Source organism: Bombina bombina, chromosome 10 (assembly GCF_027579735.1).
Source record: "Bombina bombina isolate aBomBom1 chromosome 10, aBomBom1.pri, whole genome shotgun sequence".
NCBI classification, from domain to species: domain Eukaryota; kingdom Metazoa; phylum Chordata; class Amphibia; order Anura; family Bombinatoridae; genus Bombina; species Bombina bombina.
Window position 1 is genome coordinate 185,476,196 of NC_069508.1, and position 24,558 is coordinate 185,500,753.

The 24,558-nt window shown below is 39.8% G+C and overlaps 1 protein-coding gene across 2 annotated transcripts in view; it reads right to left on the minus strand.

The window, feature by feature from the left end:
- IPO13 (importin 13) overlaps positions 1-24,558 on the minus strand; it is a 215,248-nt gene that overhangs the window by 105,503 nt on the left and 85,187 nt on the right. For both annotated transcript variants that reach the window (XM_053693586.1, XM_053693585.1), the window contains exons 3-8: positions 20,495-20,635; positions 19,840-19,981; positions 19,520-19,686; positions 15,408-15,528; positions 7,978-8,125; positions 1,209-1,390 (exon numbers count right to left, since the gene is read on the minus strand). In XM_053693586.1, coding sequence (XP_053549561.1) covers positions 1,209-1,390; positions 7,978-8,125; positions 15,408-15,528; positions 19,520-19,686; positions 19,840-19,981; positions 20,495-20,635 — 901 coding nt within the window. The remainder of the gene's footprint in view (positions 1-1,208; positions 1,391-7,977; positions 8,126-15,407; positions 15,529-19,519; positions 19,687-19,839; positions 19,982-20,494; positions 20,636-24,558) is intronic.

Consider the following 24,558-nt stretch of genomic DNA (forward strand, 5'->3'; position numbering starts at 1 on the left):
AACGCTTGATTGTTCGATGATCACGCTTCAGAAGCTTTGCAATTTTAAGAGTGCTGCATCCCTCTGCAAGATATCTCACTATTTTTGACTTTTCTGAGCCTGTCAAGTCCTTCTTTTGAACATTTTGCCAAAGGAAAGGAAGTTGCCTAATAATTATGCACACCTGATATAGGGTGTTGATGTCATTAGACCACACCCCTTCTCATTACAGAGATGCACATCACCTAATATGCTTAATTGGTAGTAGGCTTTCGAGCCTATACAGCTTGGAGTAAGACAACATGCATACAGAGGATGATGTGGTCAAAATACTCATTTGCCTAATAATTCTGCACTCCCTGTATGTATATATATATATATATATATATATATATACATATATACATACATATATTTACATACATACATATATATATATATATACATATACACACATATATATTTATATATACACATACATATACATACACATATATATTTATATATACACATACATATACATACACACACATATATATTTATATATACACATAGATATACACACACACACATATATATTTATATATACACATACATATACACACATATATATTTATAAATATACATACACACACACACACACATATATACATATATATATATATACATATATATATATATATATATATATATATATATATATATATATATATATATATATATATATATATACATATGCACACATACATACACATACATATATATTATATACCCGTTGGGGGGTCGGCAGAAGTTATAATTGAAAGGTAATTAAATCCAAAATTAAAGATTTTTTAAAAACGTTTAAAACACTTTTTTTTGTTATTTAATCCTTATGAGTAAAAGATTACGCAGGAATTTAAATTAATATTTTCTGTCCCTTTCAGAGGAATAGAGTAGCAAGAAAATACATGATGTGCTTATAACCCTTTTATAAATGCTACTTTATATTAGGGATGTGCTTGCGGCATTCAGCGCTTTCCAGAGACGGATTTCTTCCTGTGAAGGTGCAACACACTAAGATCTGTACAAATCCACATCTTTGTATGTTGCACTTTCACAAGAAAATCCGGCTCCGGAAAGGGGCGACTGCCGGGAGCCAACCACCTTCTTCTACATTCAGCAGCAAACAAAAGTGGCGAGTGCACAGCCTTACTTTATATTGCATGTTTGGCGCAGAATTAGGTTACCTGTGACACAGCTACAATGTTGGCAGCATAGGGCAGCAGGTCGTACTTGCATTCTCTACAGATCTTTTTTAATGTTGAGACACTGGAAACAGAGAGCTCTGGGTTTCCCAATGCATGAAGTACCAGGGGTAGAACTTTACTGATCATAACCGGATGGTCGGCTAGCCACTCTGCCAGAGCTCCTGGAAATAAAAAAAAAAAAAGGGACATGAATCATTGGATGTATTCACCTATAAAATGAATCAGGAATACACTGTAGCAAACACGTTAAACACAATCATATGCAAGAAGCAGCATAATAATAATAATAACACAATTTATGCTTACCTGATAAATGTATTTCTCTTGTGGTGTATCCAGTCCACGGATCATCCATTACTTGTGGGATATGCTCATTCCCAACAGGAAGTTGCAAGAGGACACCCACAGCAGAGCTGTAATATAGCTCCTCCCCTAACTGTCATAGCCAGTCATTCGACCGAAAACAAGCAGAGAAAGGAGGAACCATAGGGGTGTAGTTGTTACTGTAGTTTAAATTTAAAAATTACCTGCCTTAAAGTGACAGGGCCGGCCGTGGACTGGATACACCACAAGAGAAATAAATTTATCAGGTAAGCATAAATTGTGTTTTCTCTTGTAAGGTGTATCCAGTCCACAGATCATCCATTACTTGTGGGATACCAATACCAAAGCTAAAGTACACGGATGAAGGGAGGGACAAGGCAGGAACTTAAATGGAAGGAACCACTGCCTGTAAAACCTTTCTCCCAAAAATAGCCTCCGAAGAAGCAAAAGTATCAAATTTGTAAAATTTTGAAAAAGTATGAAGCGAAGACCAAGTCGCCGCCTTGCAAATCTGTTCAACAGAAGCCTCATTTTTAAAGGCCCAAGTGGAAGCCACAGCTCTAGTGGAATGAGCTGTAATCCTTTCAGGAGGCTGCTGTCCAGCAGTCTCATAGGCTAAGAGGATTAAGCTTCTTAGCCAAAAAGAAAAAGAGGTTGCCAAAGCCTTTTGACCTCTCCTCTGTCCAGAGTAGACAACAAACAAAGCAGATGTTTGACGAAAATCTTTAGTAGCTTGTAAGTAAAACTTTAAAGCACAGACCACGTCCAGATTGTGTAACACAAGGATGGAACCACAATCTCTTGATTGATATTCTTGTTAGATACCACCTAAGGTAAGAACCCAGGTTTGGTACGCAGGACTACCTTATCCGTATGAAAAATCAGATAAGGAGAATCACATTGTAAGGCAGATAACTCAGAGACTCTATGAGCCGCGGAAATAACTACCAAAAAAAAAAAAGAACTTTCCAAGATAAAAGTTTGATATCTATGGAATGAAGAGGTTCAAACGGAACTCCTTGAAGAACCTTAAGAACCAAGTTTAAGCTCCATGGTGGAGCAACAGGTTTAAACACAGGCTTGATTCAAACTAAAATGCCTGAACGTCTGGAACATCTGCCAGACGCTAGTGCAAAAGAATAGACAAAGCAAAAATCTGTCCCTTTAAGAAACTAGCTGACAATCCTTTTTCCAAACCTTCTTGGAGAAAAGATAAAATCCTAGGAATCCTGACCTTACTCCATGAGTAACCCTTGGATTCACACCAATAAAGATATCTACGCCATACCTTATGGTAAATTTTCCTGGTGACAGGCTTTCGTGCCTGTATTAAGGTATCAATAACTGACTCAGAGAAGCCACGCTTTGATAAAATCAAGCATTCAATCTCCAGGCAGTCAGCCTCAGAGAAATTAGATTTGGATGGTTGAAAGGACCCTGAAGTAGAAGGTCCTGTCTCAGAGGCAGAGACCATGGTGGAAAGGATGACATGTCCACTAGATCTGCATACCAGGTCCTGCGTAGCCACGCAGGTGCTATCAGAATCACCGATGCTCTCTCCTGCTTGATCTTGGCAATCAGTCGAGGGAGCAGAGGAAACGGTGGAAACACATAAGCCAGGTTGAAAGACCAGGGCGCTGCTAGAGTATCTATCACTGTCGCCTTGGGATCCCTGGACCTGGATCCGTAACACGGACGCTTGGCGTTCTGGCGAGACACCATGAGATCCAGTTCTGGTTTGCCCCAACGGAGAATCAGTTGTGCAAATACCTCCGGATGGAGTTCCCACTCTCCCGGATGAAAAGTCTGACGACTTAGAAAATCCGCCTCCCAGTGCTCTACACCTGGGATATGGATAGCTGATAGGTGGCAAGAGTGAATCTCTGCCCAGTGAATTATTTTTGAAACTTCTAACATCTCTAGGGAACTTCTTGCTCCCCCTCGATGGTTGATGTAAGCTACAGTCGTGATGTTGACCGACTGAAATCTGATGTACCTCAGAGTTGCTAACTGAGGCCAAACCTGAAGAGCCTTGAATATCGCTCTTAGTTCCAGAATATTTATTGGAAGTAGAGACTCCTCCTGAGTCCACGATCCCTGAGCCTTCAGGGAGTTCCAGACTGCACCCCAACCTAGAAGGCTGGCATTTGTTGTTACAATAGTCCAATCTGGCCTGCGAAGGTCATACCTTTGGACAGATGGACCCGAGATAGCCACCAGGGAAGAGGATCCCTGGTCTCTTGGTCCAGATTCAGTTGAGGGGCCAAATCTGTGTAATCCCCGCTCCACTGACTGAGCCTGCATAGTTGCAGCGGTCTGAGATGTAAGCGTGGAAACGGCACTATGTCCATTGCCGCTACCATTAAGCCGGTTACTTCCATACACTGAGCCACCAAAGGGCGCGGAATGGAATGAAGAACCCGACAGGAATTTAGAAGCTTTGATAACCTGGACTCCGTCAAGGTAAATTTTCATTTCTACAGAATCTATCAGAGTCCCTAGAAAGGAAACTCTTGTGAGTGGGGATAGAGAATACTTTTCCTCGTTCACTTTCCACCCATGCGACCTCAGAAATGCCAGTACTACGTCCGTATGAGACTTGGCAATTTGGAAGTTTGACACCTGTATCAGGATGTCGTCTAAATAAGGGGCTACTGCTATGCCCCGCGGCCTTAGGACCGCCAAAAGCGACCCTAGAACCTTTGTAAAGATTCTTGGGGCTGTAGCTAATCCAAAGGGAAGAGCTACAACTGGTAATGCCTGTCTTGAAAGGCAAACCTGAGAAACCGATGATGATCTTTGTGTATCGGAATGTGAAGATAAGCATCCTTTAGATCCACTGTAGTCATATATTGACCCTCCTGGATCAGTGGTAGGATGGTACGAATAGTTTCCATCTTGAACGACGGAACTTTGAGGAATTTGTTTAAGATCTTTAGATCCAAAATCAGTCTGAAGGTTCCCTCTTTTTTGGGAACCACAAACAGATTTGAGTAAAAACCCTGTTCCTGTTCCTCCTTTGGAACTGGATGGATCACTCCCATAACTAGGAGGTCTCGTACACAGTGTAAGAATGCCTCACTCTTTATCTGGTTTGCAGATAATTGTGAAAGGTGAAATCTCCCTTTTGGGGGGGAAGCTTTGAAGTCCAGAAGATATCCCTGGGATATAATTTCCAACGCCCAGGGATCCTGAACATCTCTTGCCCATGCCTGGGCGAAGAGTGAAAGTCTGCCCCCTACTAGATCCGTTACCGGATAGGGGGTCGTTCCTTCATGCTGTCTTAGAGGCAGCAGCAGGCTTTTTGACCTGCTTACCTTTTTTCCAGGTCTGGTTTGGTCTCCAGACCGTCTTGGATTGAGCAAAAGTTCCCTCTTGTTTATTATTAGAGGAAGTTGATGCCGCACCTGCCTTGAAGTTTCGAAAGGCACGAAAATTAGACTGTTTGGTCCTAGATTTGAACCTGTCCTGAGGAAGGGCACAACCTTTTCCTCCCGTGATATCAGCAATAATCTCCTTCAAACCAGGCCCGAATAGGGTCTGCCCCTTGAAGGGAATGTTAAGTAGCTTAGATTTTAAAGTCATGTCAGCTGACCATGATTTAAGCCATAGCGCTCTGTGCGCCTGTATAGCAAAACCAGAATTCTTAGCAGTTAGTTTATTCAAATGGATAATGGCATCAGAAATAAAATAATTGGCTAGCTTAAGTGCTCTAAGTTTGCCAAGTATGTCATCCAATGGAGTCTCTACCTGTAAAGCCTCTTCCAGAGACTCAAACCAGTACGCCGCAGCAGCAGTGACAGGGGCAATGCATGCAATGGGCTGTAGGATAAAACCTTGTTGAATAAATATTTTCTTAAGGTAACCTTCTAATTTTTTATCCATTGGCTCTAAAAAAGCACAACTGTCCTCGACAGGGATAGTAGTACGCTTTGCTAGAGTAGAAACTGCTCCCTCCACCTTAGGGACTGTCTGCCATAAGTCCCGTGTGGTGGCGTCTATTGGAAAACATTTTTCTAAAAATAGGAGGGGAAGAGAACGGCACACCTGGTCTATCCCATTCCTTATTAATAATTTCTGTAAACCTTTTAGGTATTGGAAAAACATCAGTACACACCGGCACTGCAAAGCATTTATCCAGTCTACAAAATTTCTCTGGCACTGCAATGGTATCACAGTCATTCAGAGCAGCTAAAACCTCCCTAAGTAACACGCGGAGGTGTTCAAGCTTAAATTTAAATGTAGAAATATTATAATCAGGTATCTTTCCTGAGTCATTAACATCACCCACTGACTGAAGCTCTCCTTCCTCAGCTTCTGCATATTGTGAGGCAGTATCAGACATGGTTCTTAAAGCGTCAGTATGCTCTGCATTTTGTCTCACCCCAGAGCTATCTCGCTAACCTCTAAGTTCAGGTAGTCTGGCTAATACCACTGACAGTGTATTATCCATGACTGCCCCCATGTCTTGTAAAGTAAACACTATGGGTGCCCTAGATGTACTTGGCGCCATTTGAGCGTGAGTCCCTTGGGCGGGAGTCAAAGGGTCTGACACGTGGGGAGAGTTAGTCGGCATAACTTCCCCCTCGTCAGATTCCTCTGATGATAATTTTTTTTAAAACAGAATATGATCTTTATTGCATAAAATGAAATCAGTACATTTGGTACACATTCTAAGAGGGGGTTCCACCATGGCTTTTACACATAATGAACAAGGAGTTTCTTCTATGTCAGACATGTTTAACCAGACTAGCAATGAGACTAGCAAGCTTGGAAAACACTTTAAATCAAGTTAACAAGCAAATATAAAAAACGGTACTGTGCCTTTAAGAGAAACAAATTTTGTCAGAATTTGAAAAACAGTGAAAAAATGCAGTAAATCAAACGAAATGTTTACAGTGTATGTAATAGGCTAGCAGAGCATTGCATCCACTTGCAAATGGATGATTAAACCCTTAGTCCAAAAAACGGATCAAAAAAAAAAAAAAAAAAAAAAAAGTCTATTTCGTTTTTAACAGTCACAACCAACTGCCACAGCAAGCTGTGGTCCTACCTTCCCCAATAAACGACTTTGGAAAGCCTTTAAGCCCTTTAGAGATGTCCTATAGCATACAGGGGACTCCTGAGGGAAGCTGGATGTCACAGTTTGTAATTTTAACTGCACCAATTGTAAGTTTTATACTATAACAGTGGAAAGCCTCAGTAAAACTGTTTCTAGTCAAAATTTAAGCCAGCCATGTGGAAAAAACTAGGCCCCAATAAAGTTTTATCACCAATGCATATATAAAAACGATTAAACATGCCAGCAAACGTTTATATTGCAATATCATAAGGGTATTACCCCTGGGAGTAAGCATGATACCAGTCGTTATTAAATCACTGTATTCAGGCTTAACTTACATTAATCCGGTATCAGCAGCATTTTCTAGTGTTTTCCATCTCTAGAAAAAATTATAACTGCACATATCTGATAGCAGAATAAACTGCACGCCATTCTCTCGCTGAAGTTACCTCATCTGTGTAATCCCCTCAGACATATGTGAGAATAGCAATGGATCTTAGTTACAACCTGCTAAGATCATAGAAACCTCAGGCAGATTCTTCTTCTATTTACTGCCTGAGATAAAATAGCACAACTCCGGTACTATTTAAAAATAACAAACTTTTGATTGAAGAAAATAAACTAACTATATTTAACCACTCTCTCCTACAACATCCTAGCTTGTTGAGAGAGTTGCAAGAGAATGACTGGGTATGACAGTTAGGGGAGGAGCTATATTACAGCTCTGCTGTGGGTGTCCTCTTGCAACTTCCTGTTGGGAATGAGCATATCCCACAAGTAATGGATGATCCGTGGACTGGATACACCTTACAAGAGAAAAAATGCTCCACACTAGAGAAATTTTCTTTTTTTTACGTTTATGTCATTTTAAATTAAGTTATTTAAAAGAAATAAAAAAAAAAGTTGAAAACCATTGACGTATTGGACTATAAGAGTAATTTAGGTTAGTTCTGGTTTGTGCTTAAATAGGCAAGTCACTCTGAATATGAACCTACTAGAAAGAACACTAACTGCAGGCAACTTGTTTTCAGTGCTTATATTGGTTCTTTAATGTTTATTTAGCAAATCAAAACACCCACTTCAGTGAGGTTTGTAGTGACATTTACTTGAGCGTACATGACAATAAACCGTGCTTGCCTGTACAGACACAAGACAAACTACAGACCGAGAGGTGACCCATACAATCAGGAAAATAAACGCATTGTATGAAAACCATAGTGCGTTTAGATAACCACGTTTATAGTTTAAATAATTGTGTTTAAAATGCAAAGACAGATTGTTCCAGTTGTACAAATGCATTATAGAGTCTGTGTCTCCTTAAGGGCATTACATTGCTGGCAAATCCTATGACCTCTGCCTTACCAATAGTAAACATGACAGTATCTGCAAGCTGCACGTTGTTGATGCTGATTCGAGGGATGAGACCAATAAGTCCAGGGACAACATCGGAATAATTAACATCAATGGTCTCTGCAATGGACTGGAAACCATACAGCAAAGCTTCTGTGTGCTGCAGAGAAAAAGCAGTGTGATAAAGATAATGTATGCAGTGACCACAATCTATATATAATGTATGCAGTGACCACAATCTATATATAATGTGTGCAGTGACCACAAAGTATATATAATGTACTCTTGTTCTGAACAAGGAGAGATAATGTATGCAGTGACCACAATGTATATATAATGTATGCAGTGACCACAATGTATATATAATGTATGCAGTGACCACAATCTATATATAATGTATGCAGTGACCACAATGTATATATAATGTATGCAGTGACCACAATCTATATATAATGTATGCAGTGACCACAAAGTATATATAATGATGGAGTGACCACAATGTATATATAATGTATGGAGTGACCACAATCTATATATAAATGTATGCAGTGACCACAATCTATATATAATGTATGCAGTGACCATATAATGTACACTTGATCTGAACAAGGAGAGATAAGAGAAGAAGCATCCAAGTCCGCTGTATTACATTACTCGGTCACCAGAGAGAGAAATCAGTTGATGGTGTTGTCTACATTGCTTAAAGGGACAGTGAAGTCAAAATTAAACTTTTACGATTCAGAATGCAATTTTAAACAACGTTCCAATTTACTTTTATCAAATTTGTTTTGTTCTCTTGGTATTCTATGTAGAAAGCTAAGCCTAGGTAGGCTCAAACTGATTTAAGAGCCGTTGAAGGCCACCTGTTTTCTCAGTGCATTTTAACAGTTTTTCCCAGTTAGACGGTGCTAGTTCATGTGTGCCATATAGATAACATTGTGCTCACTAACGTGGAGTTATTTATGAATCAGCACTGATTGGTTAAATGTATGTATGTAAATAGCACTGAAATAGGGAGGCAGTCTGCAGATGCTTAATCACCAGTTTATCACAGCGGTATAAAGTATATTAATATAACTGTGCTGGTTATGCACAACTGGGGGATGGGTAATAAAGGGATTATCTATCTTTTTAAACAATAAAAAGTTTCAAGTAGACCATTCCTTTAAGCATGCTTTCCAAACCTCTCTCATGAAAGTAACGTTACATTGTTAGCAAATGCACTTTGTTCCCTTGGTATCCTTTGTTGAAAATCAGGTCGGTCTACTCAGGAGCAGCAGTGTACTACTGGGAGCTAGCTGGTGGTTGGTAACTACACACATATGCCTCTTGTCATTTGCTCGCCAGATGCGTTTAGCTAGTTTCCAGTAGTGCATTGCTGACTATTTGTTTAATCCTATGAAGGGGTAAAAAACAGTTATTAGCAAACAACAGTTCAGTAATACAATGTCCTAGCGAATTAGGGAATTTTCATTTTGTATCTTCATGTCCCTTTTAGTGACAGACGCACAGTACTGATGAAACAGATCACACGCAGCACTGACTATGTGGAACAAACCATATAGGTGCCACAGTACAATGCATTAAACATAAAGGTTGTGCTCCTTGTCCTGATTTTATTTCTAAAAATAGCCATACAAGTAATACAATGTTTAATACAAGTAAAACACTATTCCAGTGTACTGCAATGTATCTGCTGGTTCAGATAGAGTGAAGTGGCTACTGCAATATTCTGAACGCTAACACTGCAACATTATACACAGTGATTGCTTGACCAGTGCAGGAGTTCATTCACATTTATAACTCCCTAACAGCAGCAAAGGGGAAACATACTCAAGAGACTTTTCAAAGGGTGTGTGAATAGACTCCTAAACTTCTGCAAATGTTAACAAATGTGAGAGCTTGTTATACTTTTACTTAATTGATTTCTCCTACTGTAAAATGCTCTCTTTAAAGGGACATGAAACCCACATTTTTTCTTTCACGATTCAGAAATAACATTCAATTTTCATCAACTTTCTAATTTACTTCTATTATCTAATTTGCTTCATTCTCTTGATATCCTTTGCTGAAAAGCATATTTAGATAGGCTCAGTAGCTGGTGATTGGTGGCTGCACACAGATGCCACGTGTGATTGGCTCACCCATGTGCATTGCTAAATCTTCAACAAAGGATATCTAAAGAATAAAAAAATAGATATTAAAATGTTGTTTTAAATTGTATTCTCTATCTGAATCATGAAAGAAAAAAATTGGGTTTAATGCCCATTTAATGTGTTTTCAACTATCCATTTTACCTGCTGAAGAGTATAAAGTTTACAGGTAACTAATTTTATTTTGTCCTTAGGAATAGCTATTTTTGCCTTTTGAAACCACCACTGTTCTGAAAATAATTAAATAATGCAATAATTCCTACAGAAAAACAAAAATGTATGCTTACCTGATAAATTTCTTTCTTTCTGGGCATGGAGAGTCCACGACTTCATTCCAATTACTAGTGGGATAGTCATCTCCTGGCCAGCAGGAGGAGGCAAAGAGCACCCCAAGCAAAGCTGTTAAGTGTAACTTCCCTGACCCCAAGCAAAGCTGTTAAGTGTAACTTCCCTGATCCATAATCCCAGTCATTCAGCCGAAGGAAAATGGAAAAAGAAGAAAACACAAGGGAATAGAGGTGCCTGAGGTTTACTCAAAAAAATGCCGAATTATATTAAAAAGAGGGCGGGTTGTGGACTCTCCATGCCCGGAAAGCATAAATTGTGTTGTCTTTCCTATGGCATGAGGAGTCCACGACTTCATTCCAATTACTAATGGGAACCAATACCCAAGCTAGAGGACACGGAATGAAAAGGGAGGGAGAACAAGGCAGGAGGACCAAAACAGAAGGCACCACCGCTTGAAGAACCTTTCTCCCAAAAGAGGCCTCAGCCAAGACAAAAGTATCAAATTTGTAGAATTTGGAAAAAGTTTGCCTTGCAAATCTGTTCCACAGAAGCTTAATTTTTGAAAGCCTAGGATGAGGAGACAGCCCTAGCGGAATTAGCCGTTATTCTCTCAGGAGGCTGCTGTCCAGCTGTCTCATAAGGTAAATGAATACTACTTCTTAACCAGAGGGAAAGGGTAGTAGAAGTGGCCTTTTGACCTTTACGCTTGCCAGAGAAAACCACAAAGAGGGCAGAACATTGCCGAAAATCTTTAGTTGCTTGGAGGTAAAATTTTTAGAGCACGCATAACATCCAGGTTACGCAGCAAACATTCTTTCCGAGAAGGATTAGGACAAAAATAAGGAACGACGATTTCCTGATTAATATTTCGAACCGACACAACCTTAGGGAGAAAACCCAACTTAGTACGAAGGACCGCATTATCTGCATGAAAGATAAGGTACAGGGAATCCCACTGCAGAGCCGAAAGCTCAGATACTCTGCGAGCAGAAGAAATAGCCAGAAGAAACAAAACCTTCCAAGATAACAATTTAGTACAAACAGAATGCATCGGCTCAAACGGAGCCTGCTGCAAAACTTTAAGAACAAGGTTAAGACTCCAAGAAGGAGCAACAGGTTTTAACACAGGCCTGATTCTGACCAGGCCCTGAACAAAAGCTTGAACATCTGGCAAATCAGCCAGGGATTTGTGCAAAAGAATAGACAGTGCAGATAGCTGACCCTTCAGAGTACTGACTGACAACCCTTTCTCCAGACCATCCTGAAGAAAAGATAAAATACGGGGAATCCACACCTGGCTCCAGGAGAAATCCTTAGATTCGCTCCAATAAAAGGTATTTATGCCATACCTTATGGTAAATCCTGCGAGTAACAGATTTACAAGCCTGAAGCATGGTATCAATGTCCGCCTCACCAAAACCCCCATCTAGACAAAAACTAGGCGTTCAATCTCCAAGCAGTCAGCTTCAGAGAATCCAGGTTAAGCTGGAGGAATGGACCTTGAATTAGAAGGTCTTTCCTCAGAGGTAACTTCCAAGGTGGAAAAGATGGCATCCTCACCAGATCTGCGAACCAGATCTTGCGAGGCCATGTCAGAGCTTGTTTGATACGAACAATGACTCGTGAAAGAAGAGCAAACGGAGGAAACAGGTATGCCAGAGAAAAGATCCAAGGAACCGCTAGAGTGTCCATAAGCGGCCTGAGGATCTCTTGACCTTGAACCATACTTTGGAAGCTTGGCATTTTGACGATACGCCATCAGATCCAACTCCGGAATCCCCCACCTGAGTGTTATCCTTGAGAACACATCCGGATGGAAAGCCCACTCCCCGGGATGAAAAGTCTGCCTGCTCAGAAAATCTGCCTCCCAGTTGTCCACTCCAGGAAAGTAGATGGCAGATAGGAGACAATTGTGAGATTACGCCCACTGCAGAGAATGCGAGTCACCTCCTTCATTGCCAAAGAACTCAGAGTTCCTCCCTGGTGGTTGATGTTAGCCACTGAGGTGATGTTTTCCGACTGGAATCTGATAAACCGTACTAAAGATAATTGAGGCCAAGCTGTCAAGGCATTGAAGATTGCTCTCAATTCCAAGATGTTTATGGGAATAGAAGACTCCTCTCGAGTCCACAGGCCCTGAGCTTTTAGAGAGCCCCAAACTGCTCCCCCAACAGGCTGGCGTCCATGATCACAATCACCCAGGAAGGTTTCAGGAAGCAGATGCTCCTGTGAAATCCACCACGAGAGAGAGTCTCTTGTTAGGGGATCCAGATCTATCCTCTGTGATGAATCGGAATGGTCTCCATTCCATTGACTGAGCATGCATAGTTGCAGTGGTCTCAGATGGATCCAAGCAAAAGGAATGATGTCCATGGAAGCAACCATCAGACCAATCACCTCCATGCATTGAGCCACTGATGAATGAATAGCAGACTGGAGAGAAAGGCAAGAAGCAAGAAGTTTGGATTTTCTGACATCCGACAGGAAAATCTTCATGGACAAGGAATCTATGATTGTCCCTAAGAAACACACCCTTGTAGCTGGAACAAAGGAACTCTTCCAGCTTCACTTTTGATCCATGGGAACGTAGAAAAGACAACAACATCTCTGTATGAGATTTTGCTAGTTGAAAAGATGGCACCTGAACCAAGATGTAGTCTAGGTAAGGCACCACCGCAATTCCCTGAGATCTGACCACCGCCAAAATGGCCCCCAGAACCTTTGTGAATATTCTGGGAGCCGTGACAAGACCAAACGGAAGAGCAACAAACTTAAAATGCTTATCCAAAAAGACAAATCTCAGAAACTGGTGATGATCCCTGTGAATGGGAACATGAAGATACGCATCCTTCAGGTCTATGGTCGTCATGAACTGACCTTACTGAACCAATGGAAGAATGGAACGAATAGTTTCCATCTTGAAGGACTGAACCCTTAGGAATTTGTTGAGGCACTTTAGGTCTAGGAAGGGAGGGAAAGTTCCCTCCTTTTTGGGAACCACAAATAGATTTGAATAGAATCCTCAACCCTGTTCCACTACAGGAAAAGGAACAATTACGCCCAGGGAGGATAGGTCTTCAACGCAGTTTAAGAAGGCCTCCCTCTTTACCTGGTTTCTGGATAGTCTTGACAGGAGAAATCTGCCCCTTGGAGGGCAAGACTTGAATCCTATTCTGTAACCCTCGTATACTATGTCCACAGCACACGGATCTGTGACATTGCGTATCCAAGCTTGCTGAAAGAGAGAAAGCCTGCCCACAACTCGATCCAAAATTGGATTGGGGGCAGACCCTTCATGCTGATTTAGAATCAGTGGAAAGCTTCTTATTTTGCTCCCCCTTATTCCATGGCTGACTGAACCTCCATGAGGTCTTGAATTGCACTGGTTTGGAAGAAGAGGAAGAAGAATTCTGTCCTTTAAAGTTACGAAAGGAGTGAAAATTAGAATTCTGGCGACCCTCTTAGGTCTGTTCTTCTTGTACTGAGGTAGGAAAGACGGGCCGTCAAGCTCCATCCAGAGCTTGATAAATGGGCCTCTAAGAGTAAGCATTATTAACCCCTTAACATTTCCATAAAATATCACATATGCCAGTGCCTGCCAAACTGCCCAACTGAAAACCTAACTGTAAGGTCTTGTTCCATGAAATGATCCACTAGAGGAATTAACCTCCCAAGTGCTGTCCTTCAATACATAAAAGGCAAATGCACTTACATGTGGATCCAGCTGCAGGGCAGGAACAGCTTCTTAGGTGTGATAGATACTCCACTCTCTATCAGGGACCTAAAGAAAAAGAAAGAGAAGAGTGACTAACCTATGACTCCTCCTGCTGGCCAGGAGTTAAATATCCCACTAGTAATTGGAATGAAGTTGTGGACTCTCCATGCCATAGGAAAGAAATATATATACACACAAGAGACAGCAGAATAAATCAACCTCTCAGTGACAGGTTGGAGAGAGTTTTTTTGTGTATACTGAGTGATAAGATAGGGAGGTCTTTTCTCCCTGCAGGCTCAGTCTATTTGGATGGGCTGTGTATTAGATGAGCAAAACATCTATTTCATATACAAAATTAGCCAAAAGGACAAATTACCATACATTTTTATACTCTGCAGCTAGTATAAGTCAGAGAGCTGTTTGGGAGGGATCAGGGGGTGGGGAGTGTCAGGTAGGAGGCTAATCTCTACACTAAAGCTAACATTAACCTTTTAATTTACCAAATTAACCCATTTACTGCTGGGAAAAATACAAGTGTGGTGCGCAGCTGCAATTAGCGGCCTTCTAATTACCAAAATACAATAGCAAAGCCATATGTCTGCTATTTCTGAACAAAGGGGATCCCAGAGAAACTTTTACAAACATTTGTGCCATGATTGCACAAGCAGTATGTAAATTTATATGAGAAACCAAAAGTTTGTGAAAAAAGTACCAATTTTCTTAATTTGATGGCATTTGGCAGTGAAATGGTGGCAGGAAATATACCAAAATGGGCCTAGATCAATACCTTGGGTTGTCTACGTAATAAATATATATAGATTTGATAGGTAAATAAACAAAATAAAAAAAACAAGGCTCTATTTCTGTTTAAATAGAGTGATAGCAAAAATGCTAAAAATGCTCTGGTATTTTGGGCAAGTTTTTGTCTGGAAGTCCAGGTAGTGAAAGGGTTAAAAAGAGATTATATTTTTTTTACAGTACACTATCCCTTTACTTTTTGGAGGCATTACCACTACAGTCACATTTTGTGCACTGTTGTAAAAATTACAATGGCTAGTCACCCCCTCACCCCCCTAGAAGTTAATTACATTAATAAATTGCAATCTGCACAATTATTACCTACTGTACATTACAAGTACTGGAAGCCGGCAGCAGCGCTACAGAAGTTGGAAGTGCTATACAAATAAATAATCATTTCACATATTCTGCAATCCTATGTAAATCTGCCCATCTCGCACTGTATCCTCTCATCAACCAAAGGGTTTAACTAAAGGCTTGAGACGTACCTGCCATGATGTTGGGTGCTCAGACGTGGTGAGAAGACGTCCAAGTTTATCATACAAGTTGCTGAGAAGTTCTGCACCCAACATTTCATATACGTACATCAGGGTGTCCGATATGTCAACTCTGAAATCGAGAAAATGAACACATCACTTATTTATTTCTGTGTACAAAATATTATGTCTGGTGCAGAAGCACAAGTCACTGGTCAAGTCCAGAGAGGTCAAATCGTACATTTGGGAAATCTGATGTTTTTGCTTGCTCAGGGGGAATTTTGTATTTCAGGGCTGGACTGTCTATTAGACCAAGATCAGGCTTATATACTACAGATATCGGCCTCTGTACAAAACATAGAAAAGTACAAGAGACTGCGAGCAGCACTGAACTTCATTCCAGCTTTTGTTCATTATCAGAACGTGGTTTTCTTTTTGCACCCAGACCTTAAGTGTTGAATACGATTCATTCTAAGTAAAATTCCACTAATGTATATTATTAATTCATATGATCCGGAGGACGGTGGAAATCAGCCATCCCTAGAAATCTAGCAAATTAATTTGCTATGGCTGACATTAAACATCCTGTTTACCTTAGCATGAGAAACTCCATACAGGTGTTCAGCAAACCCTTCCCTTAGAATTCCCAGGAGTGCAGTCATCCTGCAGCCATCTAGGAAGCCATAGCAACTATGTGCCTTTGTTAGTCAAACGGAGGGAAGCTTAGATGTTTGTTACCCAAAGGATTTAAAAGAATTAAAGGGACAGTCAAGTCAAAATTAAACTTTCATGATCCAGATAGAGCACACCATTTTAAACAACTTTACAATTTTCTTCTATTGTCTAAATGTGGACAATATTTTTAAACACACACTTTCTGAGGTACCAGCTCCTACTGAGCATGTGCAAGACTCACAGAATATACGAATATGCATTTTGTGATTGGCTAATGGCTGTCACGTGATGCATTAGGAAGGAAAATGTAACTAACATTTGTTGAATTTCAAACTGTGTTTTTGCATTGTCTTTTTATTATGCATGTATAGTTTATGCTATTCTACTGAGTTTAGTGATCCTTTAATAGTAAGGACAGAGTGTAACAAAGCATTGTTTCTTCACTGCAATTTACATACACAGTGTGGCCTTTTGTATTTATTTTTTGGGTAAAATGATTTGCTTGGTTCATCACATAAACAGTGAAACTGCGCAGGAAAGGATTCCAAGTTCATTCTGAGAAACACACAAAGAAGAGATGTGCTTTCCCCTTACATTTAAAGGACCACTAAACACAACAGAATTACATAGTCGATAAATGCAGAATAAAGAGACAATGCAAAATCACTTAGTTTGAATTTCAATTGAGTAGAAGATTTTTTTCAAACAAATGTCAGTTAGTTACATTTCCTTCCTAATGCATCATGTGACAGCCATCAGCACAGTCTTTTTATATTTACACTTTTTGAGTCACCAGCTCCTACTGTGCAAGAAGTCACAAAAACATAATTTATGCTTACCTGATATATTTATTTCTCTTGTAGTGTATCCAGTCCACGGATCATCCATTACTTGTGGGATATTCTCATTCTCAACAGGAAGTTGCAAGAGGACACCCACAGCAGAGCTGTAATATAGCTCCTCCCCTAACTGTCATAGCCAGTCATTCGACCGAAAACAAGCCGAGAAAGGAGGAACCATAGGGTGTAGTGGTTACTGTAGTTTAAATTTAAAAATTACCTGCCTTAAAATGACAGGGCGGGCCGTGGACTGGATACACTACAAGAGAAATAAATTTATCAGGTAAGCATAAATTATGTTTTCTCTTGTTAAGTGTATCCAGTCCACGAATCATACATTACTTGTGGGATACCAATACCAAAGCTAAAGTACACGGATGAAGGGAGGGACAAGGCAGGAACTTAAATGGAAGGAACCATTGCCTGTAAAACCTTTCTCCCAAATATAGCCTCCGAAGAAGCAAAAGTATCAAATTTGTAAAATTTTTAAAAAGTATGAAGCGAAGACCAAGTCGCCGCCTTGCAAATCTGTTCAACAGAAGCCTCATTTTTAAAGGCCCAAGTGGAAGCCACAGCTCTAGTGGAATGAGCTGTAATCCTTTCAGGAGGCTGCTGTCCAGCAGTCTCATAGGCTAAGAGGATTAAGCTTCTTAGCCAAAAAGAAAAAGAGGTTGCCAAAGCTTTTTGACCTCTCCTCTGTCCAGAGTAGACAACAAACAAAGCAGATGTTTGACGAAAATCTTTAGTAGCTTGTAAGTAAAACTTTAAAGCACAGACCACGTCCAGATTGTGTAACACAAGGATGGAACCACAATCTCTTGATTGATATTCTTGTTAGATACCACCTTAGGTAAGAACCCAGGTTTGGTACGCAGGACTACCTTTTCCGTATGAAAAATCAGATAAGGAGAATCACATTGTAAGGCAGATAGCTCAGAGATTCTAGGAGCCGAGGAAATAGCTACCAAAAAAAAAAGAACTTTCCAAGATAAAAGTTTATCTATGGAATGAAGAGGTTCAAACGGAACTCCTTGAAGAACCTTAAGAACCAAGTTTAAGCTCCATGGTGGAGCAACAGGTTTAAACACAGGCTTGATTCAAACTAAAGCCTGACAAAATGCCTGAACGTCTGGAACATCTGCCAGACGCTAGTGCAAAAGAATAGACAGAGCAAAAATCTGTCCCTTTAAGAAACTATAAACGACTTTGGAAAGCCTTTAAGCCCTTTAGAGATGTCCTATAGCATACAGGGGACTCCTGAGGGAAGCTGGATGTCACAGTTTGTAATTTTAACTGCACCAACTGTAAGTTTTATACTATAACAGTGGAAAGCCTCAGTAAAACTGTTTCTAGTCAAAATTTAAGCCAGCCATGTGGAAAAAACTAGGCCCCAATAAAGTTTTATCACCAATGCATATATAAAAACGATTAAACATGCCAGCAAACGTTTATATTGCAATATCATAAGGGTATTACCCCTGGGAGTAAGCATGATACCAGTCGTTATTAAATCACTGTATTCAGGCTTAACTTACATTAATCCGGTATCAGCAGCATTTTCTAGTGTTTTCCATCTCTAGAAAAAATTATAACTGCACATACCTGATAGCAGAATAAACTGCACGCCATTCTCTCGCTGAAGTTACCTCATCTGTGTAATCCCCTCAGACATATGTGAGAATAGCAATGGATCTTAGTTACAACCTGCTAAGATCATAGAAACCTCAGGCAGATTCTTCTTCTATTTACTGCCTGAGATAAAATAGCACAACTCCGGTACTATTTAAAAATAACAAACTTTTGATTGAAGAAAATAAACTAACTATATTTAACCACTCTCTCCTACAACATCCTAGCTTGTTGAGAGAGTTGCAAGAGAATGACTGGGTATGACAGTTAGGGGAGGAGCTATATTACAGCTCTGCTGTTGGTCTCCTCTTGCAACTTCCTGTTGGGAATGAGAATATCCCACAAGTAATGGATGATCCGTGGACTGGATACACTTAACAAGAGAAAAATGTATATGCATTTATGATTGGCTGATGGCTGTCACATGATACAGGGGGAGAGGAAACAGACATAACTTTAAAATTTGTCAGAAATTTTTTTTACAACTAATTTGAAGTTCAGACTAAGAGCTATCGCATTGTCTTTTTATCACGTATTTGTTGATTATGCAAATCTACTGTATTTACTGCTCCTTTAAACGGACACTGAACCCAAATTTTTTCTTTCGTGATTCAGATAGAGCATGCAATTTTAAGCAACTTTCTAATTTACTCCTATTATCAATTTTTCTTTGTTCTCTTGCTATCTTTATTTGAAAAAGAAGGCATCTAAGCTTTTTTTCTTGGTTCAGACTCTGGACAGCACTTTTTTATCGGTGGATGAATTTATCCACCAATCAGCAAGGACAACCCAGGTTGTTCACCAAAAATGGGCCGGCATCTAAACTTACATTCTTGCATTTCAAATAAAGATACCAATAGAATAAAGAAAATTTGATAATTGGAGTAAATTAGTTACTTAAAATGTCATGCTCTACCTGAATAACAAAAGAAAAAAATTGGGTTCAGTGTCCCTTTAAGCTCATAGCAACCTGGGTTGTACCTGTAGATGCGAAATTGCTCCTTCTCATCAGATGACCATGTTGCATATTCATCGTCAGCTGGAAACTGAGCCTTCTGGAGAAGTACATCGACCAACTGGAAGTAGACTGGACGATACACTTGAAGATACACTTCTTTCTTTTCTGCCTCAAAAGAGAGAATTTCATCCTAAAAAGAGAGAATCAACCACCAAATAAAAACACTACACATATGTGCCAATAGTATTAACTCAGCATTACTCTTAACATACAGCAACGTATGTTCTGACGTGTTTGTATCATATGATCATCTGATATGTTTGTGTCACATCAAATCACTCACCTGCAGGGTGTACCAGAAGGTCAGTGTAAGGGAACTTGTAGTTTCATTGACTGGGTAGTGACCTGGGATTCCCGTACAAAACATGATCATGTTAACCAGGGCAAGGAAACTCTGCCAGTGATCTACTTGATCTAAAAGCGCCCTGTAAGTTAACAGAGGAGGTAAACAAATATTTAAATAGATTTATTTCTCAGGCCACTAATATTACATTATTTTTTTTTTGCTAAACTTTGTCTTTGATTGCTTAGTCTTCAAGGGACAGTCTATTTATTATACGTGTATTTATTACCCATTTCCCAGTTTTCCATAACCAGCACTGTTATATTAATATATTTTTACCTCTGTGATTACCTTGTATCCAAGCCTCTGCAGACTGACCCCTTATCTCAGTGCTATGTACAAAATGGCATTTTAGCCAATCAGTGCCCTCTCATAAGTAACTTCACGGGAGTGAGCACAATGTTATTCAGGACAAGGTATGAATTTGGGTATTACAATGTTTATTTGGAGAAAAAAAAAAAACTGTGCTATAGTAGATGCATTTTGAAAATCAGATTACTGATATAAAATCTCCAGAGAACCAGGGCTTTCATTATAATCTATAGTTTTAATGATATAACAGAGGTACAAAATAAAAGGTTATAAATAAACATACCGAGAATGATTCTCTCCCAGCGCTATAATAATCCTGCAGATCCCATGCGACGTTTCAATGTCTCCATTCTGTACAGCTTGACGCAGCTGATCTTGTAGGCTAAGAGCCTGAGGAATCAACTTCAGCAGAGTATGCACATACCTGAGGGACAAGGGAAACAACACTAATTAAACCTGTTTGTTACTGTGTACGGCTACCTATAATGTACTACACCATTGCTTGTAGCCTGCAGAGGGGTTAAACACACAGGTAAAAGGATATTAAACAGCATGAGATTTTAATATAAAATGATTAATTATAAGTAGTTAAAGGAAAGTATATTGCATTGGTTTTTTTTACTTATAATTTAACTTAAAATTTTTGATTCTCGAAATTCCACTTAGTCTAAAAAAAAAAGAACATTTTATGTATAGAGCACTTATTATTGTATTTATTTGTTCATTTAAAATCTGTGTTTCCATTATTGTAAAAATTGTCTGCATTTTAACTACACAATAAACAGGAAAAGTGTTTAAAAGGGACATAAACCCCACATTTTTCTTTTTTGATTCAGACAAAACATGCAGTTTTTAAAAAGTTTCCAATTTACTTCTATAATCAAGTTTACTTTGTTCTCGTAGCATTCTGTGTTGAAGATATACCTAGATAGGTAGCGTGCACAATTCTGTAGCACATGGCAGGAAATGGTTCTGCCATCTAGCGTTCTTGTAAAGGTATAACATTCTTGTAAATCTGCTGCCATCTAGTGCTCTTGTAAAATGTATAACATTCTTGCGAAACTGCTGCCATATAATGCTCCAGACACGTGCACGCTCCTGAGCTTTCATCCCTGCTTTTCAACAAAGGAAAACAAAGGAAAACAACAACAAAAATTATAGGAATAAATTAGATATTTATTGAAACTTACATGCTCTATCTGAATCATAGAAAGACAAAGCGACAGGGTGCAGAGCAAGCGCGGCTGGATATTGACCCGCATTTCAGAAACGGTAACACCATTGACAATGGGAACCTGTTGGGCAGTGGAGGAAGAGAAGTAAGGCAGTAAGCCAACACATCCACACAGACACTGCCCAAGACGCCGATAAACATTGCAGGCGCAACCTCCCACGTGGAGGTCTTAAGGTGGGATTTAAAATGATTATCTAAAGCTGTATATCTGAGCAATGACATAGTAGTTAAAGATCCAAAAAATAGCCACCATTTTAAGGAAGCTGTCTAATTATGATGATACAAAAGATACCAACAACTGACAGGAGGCATCATAAATAAAATGGGTGGCAACCTTAACTGAATAGAGTGAGAGAGCTGAGCAGATCGAGAATAGGAGGTGCAAGGATGAGCAAATCTAAGCAACAAACAGAACTCAGGGGAATAGATTGCCTTTCTTTCTTATATAGGCTTTAGACAGTGGCGACTAACCCCATATCTACTCACAGGGGGTAAACTATACCGACTACACTAAAAACACTGTTCATCAACCTTGACATTCATCATGTCCACTAGAAAAAATGCTAAGACTGACAGAGGAGCGAGGCCCATATCCATGGACACATTCTTCAAAGCGCCTAAACGGAACAAATTTAAAGGTCCCTCCACCACTAAGATGGAGGAGGAAAACTACTCTGAAAATGAGGCAGGCTTAGAAGATCTAATTCCTGTGACTAAGGCTGACCTCCAAGCCTTGGTCTCTAAGTAGGATATAACATCTAATTTCGAAAAACTGTGGGGGAAAATGGACAGTTTTCAGTCAACGGTCACTAGCAGTCTAACCGACATTAAGAATGAGATCTCAGAATTGGGAAACCGTGTTGATTCTTTAGAAACTGCTACAGATGAAATGGGCGAAGAGGTTACTCTGATATCACAATCCCTAACAACTCAACAGCAAACAATACTAGAGTTGAAGTATAAATTGTAGGACATGGAAAATAGGAGTAGATCATCTAATATCAGACTCAAAGGAGTCCCTGAGACGATATCCAACGAAGATCTCCCCAACTATCTCCAACAACTGTTCCATGCTATCTTAGGAGAGTCAAATTAGTTAGAGTACCATATAGAGAGAGCTCACAGAGCTCTTAGAGCCAAGCTTAAACCAGATCAACCGCCAAGAGATGTAATCCTCAAAATGTTACGGTTTCCTGACAGGGAAAAGATCCTGCTAGCAGCCAGGCAAAATCCCACATTTAAGTTCCAAGGGAACGTCATCCAGTTTTTCCAGGACCTCTGTATTAAAACCCTGCAAAGACGAAATGCACTACGGCCACTCACTCTCCTTTTAAGAAAGCATCATATCCCATACAGATGGGGTTTTCCTTTTGCGCTGAATGTTGTGAAAAATGGAAGAACAGCTACTATCATGGCAAGAGAGGAGATCCCTGACATCTGTAAATTTCTTGATCTGGAACCACCTGATATCTCGACAGCAGATGTATCAGCAACCCCGCTAGACCCATCTCAGCCTTGTGCAAGACCTCAAAGACCTAAGGGAACAAAAATCACTAAGAAGAAAAATAAAACTTGAGGTAACCAGAGAGGGGACAAGCAATTCTTAAGAGTACTCTCACTCTCAAATGAGGAACATGAGATTTGCCTGAATCCAATAACCCCCAGGACGGAAGGGGTGTTATTTAGGTACTAGCTTTATGGGACTATTTAAGGTCGGCCATGACTGCAGTTATAGGATATACTGTATTTGTTCTGATCCATGTTTATTGGAAGGTTACTTTGTTACAATAAGTCGTTGTTTATTTTATTGTTTACCATTTTAACTTGCACATGTATAAGGTACTGTACATGGACCACACACTCACCAACAAAACCCGACCTATTGATCAACCAGGGGCACACCACACTCCTAGTAAATCAAAGGGACCAGAGGCAGAATGGTAAGAATCCCACAGATACCCCAAAAAATAAGATGGGGAGCCACTTTATTGCCGCACAATTTCCCCATAGACCCAGAGCCAGAAGCCGAATTGCAGGAAGACGATGAATCATAGACACACCAATGATAATGACATTACCTAAGATACCGACATAAAAAGACGGACGGCCAAGACTAATTATAGAAGGTTGAGGGCTACTATTATTTTCCTTCAGGAAACTCACTTTCTTAAATCCACTATCCCCAAGTACTGGGCGAAAGAATACCCTACGCAATATCACTCAGCCCTGGACTCCAAAAAGAGGGGAGTCTCTATATTAATACACTCTTCTATACCATTTATACACAAAGACACTACCTCAGATAAAGAAGGTAGATATATATTAGTATTTGGACGAATAAGGGACGTAGATGTACTCTTGAGTAACATATACGCTCCAAATGAGCAGCAGGACAGGTTCTTCAACGCTATCTCTAATTTATTGACTAGCTGGTCCAGGATGCGGATAATTTTGGCGGGAGACTTTAATGTTGACCTCCAGTCATTAACAAAGCAGAACTCTACTACATACTCTAAAAAAAAAAAGCAAAGGCAGTATGTAGTTGCCAGAAACATCCTGGAACTGCTTAGTCAACACACCTTGCAAGATACGTGGCAGGCATTAAATGGGAAAACTAATGATACCACCTTTTATTCATCAGCACACAATAGTTACATGAAAATCGACTACATTTACACTAGCCAGATCCTCCAACCGATTATACAATTGATAGATATTTATCCCTGTGTGTGGTTGGATCACTCCATAACGCAACTAAAGTTAGGGGATTTATCAGGTAGAGTTTATTAGAGAGAGAGAAGCCCCTGATAAAATTTGCAGAATGGTATCAGTAATAGACTTTCTTGATCGCAGAGTGCCTTCTCTGATCCTATCTTTGGATGCGGAGAAGGCATTGGATAGGGTTGATTGGAAGTATATGCTGGCGCTAATGACAGCGATGGGATTTGAAGGCCAATTTTTAGAGGCTATTAAAAATGTATATTCTGCACCCACTGCCATAGGACACCAAATTGGAAAATATACATATCCTCAATGGCACAAGACAGGGCTGCCCACTTTCGCCCTTAATTTTTGAATTATGCATAGAGCCACTAGCTGCATATATACGTAAT